This window comes from Perissodus microlepis, chromosome 9, assembly GCF_051167445.1.
Source record: "Perissodus microlepis isolate ML-2025 ecotype Zambia chromosome 9, ASM5116744v1, whole genome shotgun sequence".
Classification (NCBI taxonomy): domain Eukaryota; kingdom Metazoa; phylum Chordata; class Actinopteri; order Cichliformes; family Cichlidae; genus Perissodus; species Perissodus microlepis.
Genome location: NC_140469.1, coordinates 29,604,927 through 29,622,988, shown reverse-complemented (window position 1 = coordinate 29,622,988; position 18,062 = coordinate 29,604,927). Strand labels below are relative to the sequence as shown.

At 42.4% G+C, this 18,062-nt stretch overlaps 1 protein-coding gene across 1 annotated transcript; it reads left to right on the top strand.

Annotated features, from left to right (window-relative positions):
* Nucleotides 1-1,112: 1,112 nt before the first annotated feature.
* LOC146380764 (uncharacterized) lies at nucleotides 1,113-16,058 on the top strand. Its single transcript, XM_084940075.1, has 4 exons — nucleotides 1,113-1,533; nucleotides 8,470-8,575; nucleotides 9,872-10,888; nucleotides 15,150-16,058. Exons 2-4 carry the CDS (start codon nucleotides 8,558-8,560, stop codon nucleotides 15,762-15,764), a joined length of 1,650 nt encoding a protein of 549 aa, XP_084796201.1. The 5' UTR covers nucleotides 1,113-1,533; nucleotides 8,470-8,557; the 3' UTR covers nucleotides 15,765-16,058.
* Nucleotides 16,059-18,062: the final 2,004 nt, after the last annotated feature.

Below are 18,062 nucleotides of genomic sequence, written 5' to 3'. Positions count from 1 at the left end.
TGCTTCATTATGACTGCCCACTACGGAGTGGAATTTTGTCTGATATTTGGCAACTGTTGTGTTGCTTTGAACGTGTATTTTTGGGGGGTTAAAAAAATGTGGTTTATTTGTGTAATAAATAATTTTGACCAGTAAACTCTCCTTGTTTAAACATGCACCATTGTGTGGTCTTTCTTTGCTTTTCACTTCTTGATGTTGGTAAATACAATAATTGGAAAACACCGCGGTACATATAATATACATATAATAATGTACAACACATTATGGAGTATGCTTCTGCTGTAAGGTCCTGCTTCCATTACTTATGCAATTAATCGCTAGATGGGTGTATTTATAAATAATATTATATTGGGGAAATTTTCCTATACATATTTTTGACCTGGGGGTAGAATTGATTGAGAACTGGAAAGGGAAAATGCTTATGAACTTGCAAATTAAAAGCATGATGCATTTAAGGTAACCCTTTTTTATTTTTATTTAAGAAGAGAATTTGTTCCACTGTGCGATGGCCGAAACTGTTCCTTTTCGTGGAGATAATTTCTCCTGCATTAAGGAAAATCCCTTCACGTGGAACAGAAGAGGCTGGAGTGCAGAGAAACTGGTGGAGATGCAGTTATACAGTCTACCTGGGCCCCACAAACTCAGCTAAAGAGAATAAATACATTAAATTGCTGCAAATTTGGCAGACTAACATTTTCAGATTAATTAAACAATAAAATATATATTTTTATAACATTAAATGTAAAGAGTCAAACAGAAGTCTTTCTAAAGCTATTTAATGGTATTTATATTTTTGACATTTTAAGTTTTTCCCATTTTCAGATAAAATAAACACGCACAAAACAAAAGCAAACAGCCAGAACACAAAGCTGGAAAACCCACCCGAATGACCAAAATCTACTCAAAATACTCCCACACAACAGAAACTCCTCTCTTCCTCGCTGGCTCCATGTCTCTCAGTAGAAATATCAGTGGTTTGCTATCTGTCACCATCAAAACACCACAAATCCCGCGAATGATTCACTTCCTTATAAAGCATTGAATGAGACACCGAAGCAGTCACGTTCTAAATGAAGCTTCGGACGTCACAGATCACGTGACTCTGGCCAAACGAATCAAGCTTCGACACAGAGCTTCTGAAGCAGTGTGTTGATTTTTTGACACACGCGCCGGAGCGTCAGCTTCAAGCGGACCATCACTACAAACTATACCACTACCAACGTTTCCCTCATCTGTTTCCTGGGTATTTTTGAAAACGCAGATTTTTCTATGCGTTTGCACCTTTCGTCCACACGTAAACGGCGTTTTCGGTCACTGAAAAACGCCTGCCAGGGTGGATACTTTCGAAAAGTCCGTTTTTGTGTTTACGTGTGCACGAGGAAAACGTAAAAAACGCAGCGTCAAAGGTGTGGTCCTATTTTGGCGTCACACTGTGACTATTTTGAAATCTCCGTTTTCAAAATACCCGTGTACGTGTGGACGTAGCCACAGCTTCATCACGGAGTTTCTCTCGGTTTGTGGGCTCATCTAAAGGTAAGCACCGAGCTAACTTTACTGTGAGCAGGGCTCTAGACTAACTTTTTGACATGGGCGCCTAACTTTAAAAACTTAGGCGCACCGGCACAAAAGTTAGGCGCACTCAAATTTTTCAACCGCATCGCTTAACACCGCTTTTTTACATGTGCACTTTCTTTGGGGGGAGTCCATACAGACAATATTCATTTCTAAATTATTAACTAACAAACTTGTGCTTAAAGTGCTTTGTCAATATTGTAGAAAATGTTAAACTTAATCATCATTTCGGCTCCTCTGACAACCTGTTTGCTGCTGTCTGCTGCTGAAAGGCAGTGGGGAGAGGGGACACTTGGGCAGTGCATTTATTGCAGCATATAATGTGTTTCCTGGATACACTGTGCTTTTTCCGTGTCAGAGCACTGGCTATGAATTTCAGAAGGATCAGGCCTTAACTTAACAAAAAAGTTATCAATAGTTCTTTTCATCTTTTCTTATTACCCACAGCTACATCCACTTCTCTCAGGCCTAGGCTGCTCACTAGGGCTGGGTATCATCCCTGATTTCTATAATCCATTCGATTCCGGTTCTCAAAGTCCTGATTCGATTCAATTTAGCCTCAGACAGTCAGAAATATTATAATTCTGATCATTTATCAGTACTGATACATGTGAGACTTCATCAGAAAGAGAGCTGTGCAGGAAGTGTGATTTTTATCGTGGTGGAAGCAAAACAGCAAAAGTCAGAGGGAATTCATGACGACATTGATCAAATGTGAAGCGCAGTTTGCTGCTTCTTTTGCTGCTGGCTCGGTGAATCTTGGTTGGAGAGAGACAACCTGCAGCTCAGAATCAGCGCAAAAAAGATGTAAACACAGAGCGGAGCCGACACATCAGAATCGCTAAGCTCCGACAGTGTGTCCGTGTTCGGGCCGTCGAAAAGCCTATAAAGAGCAATATGAATTTCTTTAGAACTTACCGGAATGAAAATGTCGAGAGCACACCAACAAAAAACGATGGCAGAGACCTCGATATCAGCTCGTCTCACCGCTGCTATCCAAGCTTGATGTCTTCGTTTGGTTACATCAGATACATGAGATCCCTCACGTTGCTTCCAGGAGGGGAAACGATAAAAAGAGCCCATTTTCCAGGTTATTCCCTTCCCGATCTTGGGATCTAACGTTGCAACTGACAACATGGCAAGTACGAGCCATAGCTGATGTTTCCGTGTGCTTTCACTCCTGTAGCCATTTGTTTCGCCTACTAAGATGGCAGCTCAACGAAAAATCATGACCACGCCCCCTCCCATGACATCACGCTCCAAAGCCTATGGCTTTGCGGGCCAAATGTAATTGGGCTGCAGGCCAAATTTGGCGCGCGGGCCAGAGTTTGACACTCTATAGCATGATTTCTATTTGAAGTGATAACAGGAAATGGATGAGAGCGATCTGCTGCAGTATCAGGGTCACAATAAACTTTATTGTCCAGCTGCTGTGGATGAACACATGAGAGGAAGTGAACTCCTACAAAGACTCATTTTAATGAGTCTGGCTGCTGTGAAGTGATGCACAGGAAGATGTCAACAAAAACTATTCTATGAAATGAATGTTTAGCATCAAGTGAATTCAGATGTTCTGTTCAGTTTTCTTTCTATAGGCAAGGCAAGTTTATTTATATAGCACAATTCAACAGCAAGTTGATTCAAAGTGCTTTTCAGAGACATTAAAAAACAAAAAAATAAAAAGCATGATTTAAAAAGGGGGGGGGGGGGGGGGAGACAGTACATAAAATCAGTAGTTAAAATGTAGGTTTTGAAATTTAAGCTTAAAAGTAAAACCGTGCAGATTTGGTGCTTTATTCAAATGCAGCTGAGAACAGGAGAGTCTGCAACCTGGATTTAAATAAACTGAGTGTTTCAGCTGATCTGAGGCTTTCTGGGAGTTTGTTCCAGATATATGGAGCATAAAAACTGAATGCAGCTTCTCCATGTCTAGTCTCGCAAGATTTCTACAACCAATCAGAGTGAAATTTGTACTTTGTGTTGTCAGATGAACATCAGAATCGTGTTTATTGGCCAAGTATATGTGCAGACACATACAAGGAATTTGGTTCCGGTAGATGGAGGCTCTCAAGCACAGCAATGTAAATCTCTCACACACACACACACACACACACACACACACATAAAGCTGTGTAAACCAACTATAAATAACTAATCTAAACTTATATACATAAAATACAGAAATGAAGTGAGGTGGAATGAATACTGCAGAATGTACATAAGGTCCAGTTGCAGTCTGGCAGTGGGAGCAGTGTGACAGGTCAACTGTTTAGAAGGGAGATGGCGAGGGGAAAGAAACTGTTCCTATGTCGGGTGGTCCTGGTCTGCAGGCTTCTGTACCATCTGCCAGAGGGCAGCAGATCAAAAAGTCTGTGTCCAGGGTGTGAGGGGTCTGTGATGATTTTTCCCTGCCCGTTTCCTGGTTCTTGAGAGGTACAGATCCTGGATGGAGGGCAGGGGGGCGCCGATGATCCTTTCTGCTGCCCGTACAGTCCGCTGCAGTCTGCTCCTGTCCTGTTTAGTGGCTGCACCATACCAGACTGTGATGGAGGAGCACAGGACAGACTCAATGACTGCAGTGTAGAACTGGATCAGCAGCTCCTGTGGAAGACTGTACTTCCCCAGTTGTCTCAGGAAGTACATCCACTGCTGGGTCTTTTTGAGGATGGAGTTGATGTTGGTCTCCCACTTCAGGTCCTGGGAGATGGTTGTACCCAGGAACTTGAAGGTCTTCACAGTTGACACAGGGCTGTCTGATATGGTGAGGGGGAGCAGAGTTGAGGGATGTCTCCTGAAGTCCACTGTCATCTCTACAGTTTTAAGAGTGTTCAGCTCCAGATTGTGCTGACTGCATCAGAGTACCAGCCGCTCAACTTCCTGCCGGTATGCAGACTCATCACCATCCTGAATGAGGCCAATGACAGTGGTGTCATCTGCAAACTTTAGGAGTTTAACAGCCGAGTTCTTGGAGGTGCAGTCGTTAGTGTAGAGGGAGAACAGTAGTGGTGAGAGGACACATCCTTGAGGGGCACCAATACTGAGGGACCGAGTTTCAGAGGTGATCTCCCCCAGCCTCACTTGTTGCTTTCTATCTGTCAGGAAGCTGGTGATCCACTGACAGGTAGCTGGTGACATGCTGAGCTGGGAGAGTTTGGAGGAGAGAAGTTCAGGCACAATGGTGTTAAAAGCCGAACTAAAGTCCACAAACAGGACCCTGGCATAAGTTCCCGGGCGGTCAAGGTGTTGCAGGATGTAATGCAGCCCCATGTTCACTGCATCATCCACCAACCTGTTTGCCCGGTAGGCAAACTGCAGAGGGTCCAGCTGGTGGTCTGTAATGTCTTTCAGATGGGCTAACACTAGTCGTTCGAAGGATTTCATGACCACAGACGTCAAGGCGACAGGTCTGTAGTCATTCAGTCCTGTGATGGTGGGTTTCTTGGGAACAGGGATGATGGTGGAGCGTTTGAAGCAGGAGGGAACTTCACACAGCTCCAGGGATGTGTTGAAGATGCGAGTAAAGATGGGAGCCAGCTGTTCAGCACAGGTTTTGAGGCAGGAGGGTGAGACACCGTCTGGTCCGTGGGATTTCCTGGGCTTCTGTTTCTGGAATAGTCGGCTCACATCCTGAGTGTGTATTCTGAGTTTCAGGGAGGAGGAAAGGGGGGTGAGAGGTGTGGTGGAGGTCGTTGAGTCTGGATTGGAGAGGGTGCTGGTGGTCGTTGGGTCTGGATTGGGGAGGGTGGTGGTGGTCGTTGGGTCTGGATTGGGGAGGGTGAAGGGGGGAGAGGTGAAGGTGTGTTGGGGGTCAATGTCTGAAGCAATGTCCCTGGGGAGGGGAGGGTGGGGCGTGGGAGTCTGTCCGTCTCAAACCTGCAGTAGAAAGTGTTTAACTCGTTGGCCAGGTCTTTGTTTGCTTCAATAGTGGGTGGGGGGCGTCTGTAGCTGGTGATTTCCTGCAGGCCCCTCCACACTGACGCTGGGTCGTTGGCTGAGAGCCGTTCTTCCAGCTTCTGGGAGTAGATCCTTTTAGCTGCTTTGATCTCCTTGGTCAGTGTGTTCCTAGCTTGCTTGTACAGGGCCCTGTCACCACTTCTGTAGGCGTCCTCCTTGGCCTTACGAAGATGTTGGAGTTTAGGAGTGAACCATGGTTTATTGTTGTTGTATGCGCAAAAGGTCTTTGTTGGCACACACACGTCTTCACAGAAACTGATGTATGATGTCACAGTGTCCGTGAGCTCATCTAGGTTCTCAGATGCAGCTTCAAAAACAGTCCAATCAGTGGAGTCAAAACAGTCCTGCAGTTCCTGCTTTGCTGCATTAGTCCACTTCTTCAGTTTTGACTACAGGCTTCGCACGTTTGAGTTTTTGCCTATAAACTGGAATAAGATGGACCATGCAGTGATCAGAATGTCCCAAAGCTGCCCGGGGCACAGAGCGATAGGCATCTTTTAGAGTGGTGTAACAGTGATCCAGTATGATGTTGTCCTTGGTGGGGCAGTTTATACAGGGAGTGCAGAATTATTAGGCAAATGAGTATTTTGTCCACATCATCCTCTTCATGCATGTTGTCTTACTCCAAGCTGTATAGGCTCGAAAGCCTACTACCAATTAAGCATATTAGGTGATGTGCATCTCTGTAATGAGAAGGGGTGTGGTCTAATGACATCAACACCCTATATCAGGTGTGCATAATTATTAGGCAACTTCCTTTCCTTTGGCAAAATGGGTCAAAAGAAGGACTTGACCGGCTCAGAAAAGTCAAAAATAGTGAGATATCTTGCAGAGGGATGCAGCAATGTCAAAATTGCAAAGCTTCTGAAGCGTGATCATCGAACAATCAAGCGTTTCATTCAAAATAGTCAACAGGGTCGCAAGAAGCGTGTGGAAAAACCAAGGCGCAAAATAACTGCCCATGAACTGAGAAAAGTCAAGCCTGCAGCTGCCAAGATGCCACTTGCCACCAGTTTGGCCATATTTCAGAGCTGCAACATCACTGGAGTGCCCAAAAGCACAAGGTGTGCAATACTCCGAGACATGGCCAAGGTAAGAAAGGCTGAAAGACGACCACCACTGAACAAGACACACAAGCTGAAACGTCAAGACTGGGCCAAGAAATATCTCAAGACTGATTTTTCTAAGGTTTTATGGACTGATGAAATGAGAGTGAGTCTTGATGGGCCAGATGGATGGGCCCGTGGCTGGATTGGTAAAGGGCAGAGAGCTCCAGTCCGACTCAGACGCCAGCAAGGTGGAGGTGGAGTACTGGTTTGGGCTGGTATCATCAAAGATGAGCTTGTGGGGCCTTTTCGGGTTGAGGATGGAGTCAAGCTCAACTCCCAGTCCTACTGCCAGTTTCTGGAAGACACCTTCTTCAAGCAGTGGTACAGGAAGAAGTCTGCATCCTTCAAGAAAAACATGATTTACATGCAGGACAATGCTCCATCACACGCGTCCAAGTACTCCACAGCGTGGCTGGCAAGAAAGGGTATAAAAGAAGAAAAACTAATGACATGGCCTCCTTGTTCACCTGATCTGAACCCCATTGAGAACCTGTGGTCCATCATCAAATGTGAGATTTACAAGGAGGGAAAACAGTACACCTCTCTGAACAGTGTCTTGGAGGCTGTGGTTGCTGCTGCACGCAATGTTGATGGTGAACAGATCAAAACACTGACAGAATCCATGGATGGCAGGCTTTTGAGTGTCCTTGCAAAGAAAGGTGGCTATATTGGTCGCTGTTTTTGTTTTGTTTTTGAATGTCAGAAATGTATATTTGTGAATGTGGAGATGTTATATTGGTTTCACTGGTAAAAATAAATAATTGAAATGGGTATATATTTGTTTTTTGTTAAGTTGCCTAATAATTATGCACAGTAATAGTCACCTGCACACACAGATATCCCCCTAAAATAGCTGAAACTAAAAACAAACTAAAAACTACTTCCAAAAACATTCAGCTTTGATATTAATGAGTTTTTTGGGTTCATTGAGAACATGGTTGTTGTTCAATAATAAAATTATTCCTCAAAAATACAACTTGCCTAATAATTCTGCACTCCCTGTATGCTGTCTGTATTTAGGGAGTTCGTGGTTTAGGTTTGCTCTGTTAAAATTCCCAAGAATAATTGTAAAGGAATCCGGGAATTTCCTCTCCAGGGTAGTAATCTGGTCAGCCAGCTTGCACAGTGCGTTGTTCGCGTTGGCCTGTGGAGGGATGTAAACTCCGACCAGCATGAAGGAAGACAACTCCCGCGGTGAATAAAAAGGTTTACAGTTGATGAAAAAACTTTCCAAGTGTGGGCTGCAGTGTTTCTGTAGCACTGTGACATCAGTACACCAACCTTCATTAATGTAGAAGCAGACTCCACCACCCTTTGTTTTCCTTGAGAGCTCTGTTTCGCGGTCCGTCCGGTGAAGTTGGAAGCTCGGCAGATTTAAGACAGCGTCTGGGACTCGCTCACTGAGCCAGGTTTCAGTGAAGCAGAGGGCAGCAGAGCATGCAAAGCCCTTGTTAGTCCGGTTTAAGAGCAGTAATTCATCGACTTTGTTTGGAAGAGAGCGGAGATTCGCGAGGTGAATGGAGGGGAGTGCCGTGCGGAATCCTCGCCGACGTAGTTTCACCAGCGCACCAGCGCGACTCCCCTGTCTACGTCTTCTCCAGGAGCCACAGAGAGCTGCTGTGCCTCCAACTAAACTCTCCAAAAAACTTTCTGGGTTTGTGAAAAATGGATAAGAACTATAGTGAGGCGACTGCCTGATGTTTAGCAGTTGATCTCTGGAGAAAGTGATGGGGTCTGAGTGACCAAAAGCGCAGAAAATAAACAGGACACATATGAGACACTTTGACTCTTCAGTGCAGTGTGGAGCCTAACAAAGATCTGTTTTGTGTCCCAGCTGATCAGCAGGAGGAGAAGAGTCTGACGGAGCAGCAGAGGAACATTTTCAGCCATCTGGACTCAGCTGAGTCACTACAGAGGAAACAATGAGCTCAACACAGAAGGTGAGGAAAATATCACAGTTTCACCAAATAATCAGTCACGTCTAAAACTCTCATCCTCCCAACCTGTTATATGACTGTGCTGTATTTTATTATACACTGTTTTTATTTTATTTTATATCTATTATGTTTCCAAACATCAAGAAGTCACAAGCAAAGAGAAACCACACCATAGCACATGTTTAAATAAGGATATTTATCAAAATTATTTATTAAGGAAATTTCAAAACCTTTTCAATCACACAAAAAATACATGTGCAAAGCAACACAACAGTAGCCTGATATCAGACAGAACTGTCACATGATACTAAACATAATGAAGCGCTTCATTATAATTTGTAGATTCAAGCTGCTCTTCATATTTTGACCAGCAGATGTCACCAAAGAGGACTGTTGAAAAGCTTCAAATAATGACAGTTTGTTCCACGACTGCATTTCACTCGGGGAGGGTTTTATCAATTAAAATTGATTGTAGCTTGGATAACATCATATCAATTCATTAAAATCCTGAAAAACGCTAGAATCTCAGGTTAAACCTCAGAAAATTTCAACAACCACCAAACAGCTAAAACAGTAAATGAGAGCAGGTGCACGGATTCTGCACAAAGACGTAAACAAAGACGTCCGTGCCGTCGGGGCTGAAAGCCGGCAGCTCACTGATTCTGATGCGTTCGCCGGTCTGCTCTTTGTGTTTACGTCTTTTTTGGCGCTAGATTCTGAAGCTGCAGGTTTTGTCTCTCTCCAAAATAAAATTAATTAAAGCAGCAGAATTCTCTCTCTCCATTGTTTACAGCTCTGTCTGGTGCTGTTTTTTGTTTTTTCACTCCCAGCAACAAAGCCTAATTTCTGCTGTTCAATACAGAACAAATGTAAACTTTTTAAAATTATGCAAAACATTTAGATGTGTCTGTAATAAAACCTCTGTAACTTTGCTCTGCCTTCACTTCAGCAGCATCAGGTAATGTTCATATGTTGATTAATGGTTTTCTTTCGTATTTGATCCACTGCAGGATATTTTTAAACCCAGGCCAGAAAATTCTCCTTCATGTTTTTCTGTTTTATCCTCAGTTACTTTGACACGAAGGCATCTGCTGTGATGCTTACACCTCTGATGAAGTCTCACACATGTCAGCTTTCATTTTAGAAATATAAAATACGGATATGTACTGATAAGTACATAGTGATCAGAATTCTAATATTTCTGATTGTCTGAGGCGAAATTTCCCCGAATCGAAATCAGTGATGATGCCCAGCCCTACATTTCACTCAATGCCTGTGTTTGTATCTCTGTCACTGCAGGACCAACATGGGCCGAGAAGTCAGCGCTCCCAGGAGGCCGACAAACCTCACAGAACAAAGGGGGAGAAGAAATACACCTGTGATGAGTGTGGGAAAGATTTTACTAAGAAGGATTCACTAAAAACCCACCAACTCATCCACACTGGAGAGAGACCGTTCAGCTGTGACGAGTGTGGACAGACTTTTTCCTGGAAGGATAGTCTAAAAAAACACCAACTCGTCCACAGTGGAGTTAAAGCGTACAGCTGTGATGAGTGTGGGAAAGATTTTACTAGGAAGGATTCACTAAAAACCCACCAACTCAGCCACACTGGAGAGAGACCGTTCAGCTGTGACGACTGTGGAAAGTCTTTTACCCGGTTTGGAAGCTTAAAAACCCACCAACTCATCCACACTGGAGAGAGACCGTTCAGCTGTGATGAGTGTGGACAGACTTTTTCCTGGAAGGGTAGTCTAAAAAAACACCAACTCATCCATAGTGGAGTTAAAGCGTACAGCTGTGACGAGTGTGGGAAGGATTTTCTTAGGAAGGCTTCACTACAAAACCATCAGGTCATCCACACTAGAGAGAGGCCGTTCAGCTGTGACGAGTGTGGACAGACTTTTTCTCGGAAGAATGCTCTAAAAAAACACCAAGTCATCCACAGTGGAGTTAAAGCGTACAGCTGTGATCAGTGTGGCAGAGCTTTTACTCAAAGTGGCCACTTACAGAGTCATCTAGTTACCCACTCTGGAATTAAAGCATACAGCTGTGACATTTGTGGAAAATCTTTCAGCCTGAAACACAGCCGAAATACACACCTACGCATTCACACCGGACATGATGTATACAGCTGTGAACAGTGTGGCAAAGAGTTTACAACAGACGCAAAGTTACAACGACACATATTTACCCACTCTGAGGAACTACCTTATAAGTGTGATCTGTGTGAGAAGACTTTTAAAGCTCCACATTACCTGAGACTACACCAACAGATCCACACCAGAAAGAGACTCTACAAGTGCAGTTACTGTGAGGTATGTATTTATATTTTTATCGTGTCATTTTAGCCCGACTGTTTGGAACAACTCTGCTCATTAAACCGTGTTAGCATGTTGCTAACACAATTTGATGAGCAGAGTTCTACAGAATGGAGAGACGGTGTTGTGTGATTATTCAGATTTTCATTTCAGTTATCATTTTTGTTTAAATGATCCTAAAAAACTAAACTGAAAGTGCTGAAAACTGATATGATGGTGTTATTTAAAATTCACGTAGTTTCGTGGTATTCAATTCAGTTTTATTTATATAGCGCCAAATCACAACAGTAGTTGCCTCAAGGTGCTTTATATTGTAAGGTAGACCCTACAACAGGGGTAGGCAACCTTTCTGATGGCGAGTGCCATTTAAAATTTCCTCAGAAGCCAGTGTGCCATATGATTGTATTAGCAATAAATTTAATAACGCTCTATATTAACAGTTACACACTATATAGAACAACTTTATAGAATTATATTTGTTCGCAGATGTTGACAGCTATCAGCGAATAGTTATCAGCTATTTTGAAACAAAAAAAAAAGACACTTTTTATCCATAACAAGAACTCCACAACAGCAAATACAGAAAATACAAATGCTATTTATGGTCTCCTCACAACAATGATAAGAAAAATAAACTGGGCCAATATGGCATGTTTGTTAATACAGAGATACACATGTTAATGTGATCTCTGGTCTCCCACTCAGAGACACAGGTCTCCCAGTGTCCAGCATTCAGACGGCTACCTGAGGACACTCTTCATGTGAGAGAAAATCTGCTCACACAGATATGTAGAACCAAATACTGTCAACAAGGCCTCTGCAATGTTCTGAAGACAGTTAAACTTGTCAGGTAGTGATGTCCAGCAGGTGACAATGCAAGCTCCATGAACACGCACATCTATGGATTCTAGCTGCTTCTATACATTTCATGTCAGATAAAAACTTTGGTTGTAAGCTTCAGATAATTATTTAATAACAGCCAGACATTTTAAATGAGAATAAGAAAATATTTCTTTGTGCCCCCCTCTCCCTGTTAATGCCCTACCTGGTCCCCTGGCAAAACTTTGCTAGACCCGCCCCTGCACAGTTACCAGCTGTCAGCTACTTAGAAAAGGATCCTGGTGTTATTTATCTCTCAGAAACAGTTCATAACTTCCCTTCAACTCATTCATGTCACCTAAAAGGTAAACCTATTTCTCCATCACCTGTTCAGCTCTGATGGTTCAGTAAGGACATCTCCTGGTTTCATCTTCATGTTTCCCTCTCACCAGATATACAAACCATCATGACCAGCAGCTTTACAGCTGTGGCTCCAGCAAACCTCAGCTGATACTAGAAAGTAATATTAAATAAATTCTAACAACAGCTGATCAAGCTTAAACGCGCTACTGTTGTTTAGCACGACATCCGCTGGTTTCTTCTTTCTGGCGCAAAGTGGACGATAAACAAACAAGAGAGAAAAGCCGATCAGCTGATCATTGATCAGTTTCATGATTGAAGTAGCAACAGGAGAGGGAGGGGGAGAGAATGAGAGAAGAAGAGGCAGCTGTGCAGCGTAACGACAGAATAACTCCAGCTTTGTGTCTTTTTTTCATTCTAGCTGAAGTTCGGGACAAACTCTGTTCCTTTTCACCTTAATACGAAACGCGTAATAATTTCTCTGAATGAGGGACGATTCCGTCTTTTTACAGGCAACTCTACTAACTAACCTTATGAATAAAATACAGTTCACTATGGTATCACTAACATCATAGGACCCACCCAGCTGTATAGAAACTCCATCATGCTAGCTAGCACGCAGTACGAGTTATTGTAACTGACTGTAAAAAGTCAGCATAACGAAAATAAACTCCACCTAAACTTCGTTTATATCTGACCCAGATGGACTGCAGGTCATAACTTCTTACCTGAAGTCAGTTCACCTGACACTCAGACCGGCGGCTGCCTCGGGTCTCTCCTCCTCCTGCCTCCCCTTTCCCTCATCCACCCGCTGGCCTCCACCACTTGCTAATTTTACTGAATCTGAGGAAGCTCCGCCACAGCCACCACCAAACAACTGAGTTATTTTTACAGCATCTGGCCAATCCACCACCTTTCATTGTTTATACCGTTACAAAGGGAAAAAAAGTCACCGGGCCACCGAGCAAATGCCCGATGGCCAGTCCAGCATTGGTCGTGCCATCAGTTAACCCTTCGCGTGCCAACTGTGGCACACGTGCCTAGGGTTGCCGACCCCTGCCCTACAATAATACATACAGAGAAAAGCCCAACAATCATATGACCCTCTATGTGCAAGCACTTTGGCGACTGTGGGAAGGAAAAACTCCCTTTTAACCAGTGATGGGAATAACGGCGTTACAAGTAACGGAAGTAGCTGACTACGTAAGTAATCTGGAAGCTACAGCTTTAAGCAGCTGCGCGCTCCCGTGGACGGTAATCACGATCACTTTCTAGCACAACACCTGGAACTAAGGGGGCAAAACAATCACATGAGTGCTGCTGTTTGACTGAGGAAGAATAAAGTAGTCGTGGTAAGCCAATCACATGACCACTTCAAGACAAAGCAACAAGGTGATATATACCAGTTTATAAATTGTGTTGATAGGCCAGAGTCACGATAAACAATATATACGCGGCGTTTTTACCTCAATAGTTTCGTGACGTTTACTGTCTAAGGACAGCGCAGCGAGTCTCTGCTTATGAGAGAAAAAAAACAGAAGTTTTAGGAGTGACGGCGAGAGAGAGAGAGAGAGAGAGAGAGCAGAAAAAGAGAGCGAGTTTTGAGTCGTGAGAGATTTGTGATGTTTAGCGTGTTTGGAGTGTGTAGTTAATGTGTTGTCTTGTGTAGTTAGTGTGTAGTGTTGTGGATAGTTTTGTGTTGTGTGTCAGAACAATGAGGCGACTGCTGTCTCCAGGTAGAAACAGGAGTGATACAGCGGCTGCTGTCAGACCTGCAGGTATCAGGCTGTGATGTTCTCCTTTATAGTGGACAGAAATTTTTGGAGTGGCACAAATAATTTGTGGCATCTTATTGAAGAACAGCTGATTGTTCTTAAATAGTTTGCAATGGTTATTTAAAAAATCAAGATAAAAGGTAAATGGATGCAAATAACTTTGTTTGCAAAACTTGTGCATAGGATTTTAAAATTGACAATTTATATTTGCATTTAAAGTTATGAAATATGATTCATTAAACATGGTTGGGGTTGTAGTAAAAAAATATAACTTTTCCTACTCTGATCTTATGTTTTTTGTCTGACCTTTAGATCAGTTGTGTTAATACAGTATGTAAAAATGAAAACATGACTGTAAATTCAGGGTCACCTGGTCCAGCCCTAACTATATGCTTTAGCAAAAAGGAAAGTTTTAAGCCTAATCTTAAAAGTAGACACTGTGTCTGTCTCCTGAATAAAAACTGGAAGCTGGTTACACAGAAGAGGGGCCTGAAACCCAACGATCTGCATCTCATTCTACTTTTAAATACTCTAGGAACAACAAGTAAGGCTGCAGTGCGAGAGCAAAGTGCTCTAATAGGGTGATATGGTACTACAAGGTCATTAAAATAAGATTGGGCCTGATTATTCAAGACCGGGATTTTGAATTCAATTCTGGATTAAACAGGAAGCCAATGAAGGGAAGCCAATATAGGAGAAATCTGCTCTCTCTTTCTAGTCCCTGTCAGGACTCTTGCTGCAGCATTTTGGATTAACTGAAGGCTTTTCAGCGAGTTTTTAGGACTTCCTGATAATAATGAATTGTTTAATGTGCATTGAAGGACATATCCTGGTCAAAATGACTCCAAGGTTCCTCACAGCGTTACTCGAGGTTACTGAAGTGTTTCCTTATAATTGCCCACTCTATAAAACTCAGTCGACGGGACTGAGCTCTGCAGCGTGGGTAATTACAAGGAAGCACTTCATAATTTGTAGATTCAAGCTGCTCTACATATTTTGAACAGCAGATGTCACCAAAGAGGCGTCAGAATTTGTCCTGGTCCAAAATGAGTCCAAAGTTCCCCACAGTGTTACTGGAGGCCAAGGTAATGCCACCAAGAGTAAGAATCTGGTTAGATACAATACTGTTCAACTGATGCTCACAAGGGTGTGGTACCACAGTGTGTGTTTGTATAGCCCAGTAAACTGTTAACTGAAGGAGTAAAATGTAATGGGACGTCTGCAGAGATGCTCTTTATTTCAGGCGACGTTCAGGATGAAAATGTTGAAGGACTGACTTACACTGTGTTTGTGTCTTTGTTTAGAAGCAGAGCGACACAGATGGATCCAGTTCTCAACCCTGTCATCACTGTGGTGGTGGGAAAGACTTTCGTTGTGACCTTTGTGGAAAAACTTTCAGTCATTCAAACACCCTAAAACTACATCAACGTAGACACACTGGAGACAAATTGAACTACTGCAAAGAATGTGGGAAAGGCTTCCCCACAAAACGTGACTTAAAACGACATGAACTCTTTCACAGTGGGGTCAAAAAGCATCTCTGTGATCAGTGTGGGTCATCCCTCACCACTGCAGGTGAGCTTAAAAGACACAAACGTGTCCACACAGGAGAGAAACCATACAAGTGCAGACACTGTGACAAAAGCTTTCCACAATCAGGTAGTCGTAACTGTCATGAACGTACACACATGGATGGAAACTACAGCTGTGACCAGTGTGACAAGAGCTTCAGGAATTTCACTTCATACTCCAAACACAAACGATCCCACGTTACTAATAAACTCTTTCACTGTTACCAATGTGCCAAAATATTCACCACATTGTCTGCTCTATGCAAACATCATCTTGATCATGCAGGACTGAAATCACTCCCATCTCTGGATCACGGTGAATCTGCAGAGACAGAAAGTTCACAGTGAATCTCCTGTAAAGATCTGATGAGGCAGCTATGAATGTGCCTCTCGTTACATTTTAAGCTTTCTAAACTGTTCTACTGTAGTGTTGGTGTTGAGTGGTTAGCTTTGTTCCAGCAGTTGAATCAAAAAATCTGTTTCCTCCTTATGTTTTTATTGAATGTATTTTGATCCATGTGTTCTGAAGATGTTTTTTGTTGGGTGTTTTTTTTTTTGTTCAGGTTGTTTGTGTTATGAAATCCTTCAACAGTTAAACCAAAATTTGAAATGTTAAATAAAGAAATAGTTTAATGACAAAGAGTTTGACCCATGATGTCATTTCCTGTATATAAAACCAAAAACTGAAGTGACAAATGTTCTCAGTGACACAGATGGAGGTTTATCACAGGAGACTTGGCTGTTCTGACACTGAACAGGGTTCCTGCAGCTTACTGAAAATTCTGACCTGAAATTTATGAAAAAATAAGATCTTTAAAATCTTTTGTATTTTAACAAAGTTGCTCATAACTTTATACTTGAAAGTTGTGACAGCTCATTCGTTAAACATTTCTGAATGAATTTCAATCAATGATAAACCTTTTTTATTGGAAGTTAATTTAAGAGAGTGTAAGTAATATTCAATTTCAATCAAAAACAAATTAAATGATGTGGTTGAGTTTTGAAATTTACATTTATGTATATGGAATTTCCCTAATAAGATATAAAGATTGACAATGGCACATATTTTTTTTTCTTTAGTTTCAAAATAAGTGATAATGTTCTTCCCTTCAATTTTGATTTCGTATGTTGTCTTGCACAGTATATAATTTTCAAGCTCTCTCCAAAATGTAGCACTATATGAACAGCCATAAAACAAATGAGTAACACTTTCAAGTTCAGTTTTACAAAACGTACATTTTTTATCAATGTCACAGAATCTTGAAATGTACGTGTTGGATGGATATACAGGGAGTGCAGAATTATTAGGCAAGTTGTATTTTTGAGGAATAATTTTATTATTGAACAACAACCATGTTCTCAATGAACCCAAAAAACTCATTAATATCAAAGCTGAATGTTTTTGGAAGTAGTTTTTAGTTTGTTTTTAGTTTTAGCTATTTTAGGGGGATATCTGTGTGTGCAGGTGACTATTACTGTGCATAATTATTAGGCAACTTAACAAAAAACAAATATATACCCATTTCAATGATTTATTTTTACCAGTGAAACCAATATAACATCTCCACATTCACAAATATACATTTCTGACATTCAAAAACAAAACAAAAACAAATCAGCGACCAATATAGCCACCTTTCTTTGCAAGGACACTCAAAAGCCTGCCATCCATGGATTCTGTCAGTGTTTTGATCTGTTCACCATCAACATTGCGTGCAGCAGCAACCACAGCCTCCCAGACACTGTTCAGAGAGGTGTACTGTTTTCCCTCCTTGTAAATCTCACATTTGATGATGGACCACAGGTTCTCAATGGGGTTCAGATCAGGTGAACAAGGTGGCCATGTCATTAGTTTTTCTTCTTTTATACCCTTTCTTGCCAGCCACGCTGTGGAGTACTTGGACGCGTGTGATGGAGTATTGTCCTGCATGAAAATCATGTTTTTCTTGAAGGATGCAGACTTCTTCCTGTACCACTGCTTGAAGAAGGTGTCTTCCAGAAACTGGCAGTAGGACTGGGAGTTGAGCTTGACTCCATCCTCAACCCGAAAAGGCCCCACAAGCTCATCTTTGATGATACCAGCCCAAACCAGTACTCCACCTCCACCTCACTGGCGTCTGAGTCGGACTGGAGCTCTCTGCCCTTTACCAATCCAGCCACGGGCCCATCCATCTGGCCCATCAAGACTCACTCTCATTTCATCAGTCCATAAAACCTTAGAAAAATCAGTCTTGAGATATTTCTTGGCCCAGTCTTGACGTTTCAGCTTGTGTGTCTTGTTCAGTGGTGGTCGTCTTTCAGCCTTTCTTACCTTGGCCATGTCTCGGAGTATTGCACACCTTGTGCTTTTGGGCACTCCAGTGATGTTGCAGCTCTGAAATATGGCCAAACTGGTGGCAAGTGGCATCTTGGCAGCTGCAGGCTTGACTTTTCTCAGTTCATGGGCAGTTATTTTGCGCCTTGGTTTTTCCACACGCTTCTTGCGACCCTGTTGACTATTTTGAATGAAACGCTTGATTGTTCGATGATCACGCTTCAGAAGCTTTGCAATTTTGACATTGCTGCATCCCTCTGCAAGATATCTCACTATTTTTGACTTTTCTGAGCCTGTCAAGTCCTTCTTTTGACCCATTTTGCCAAAGGAAA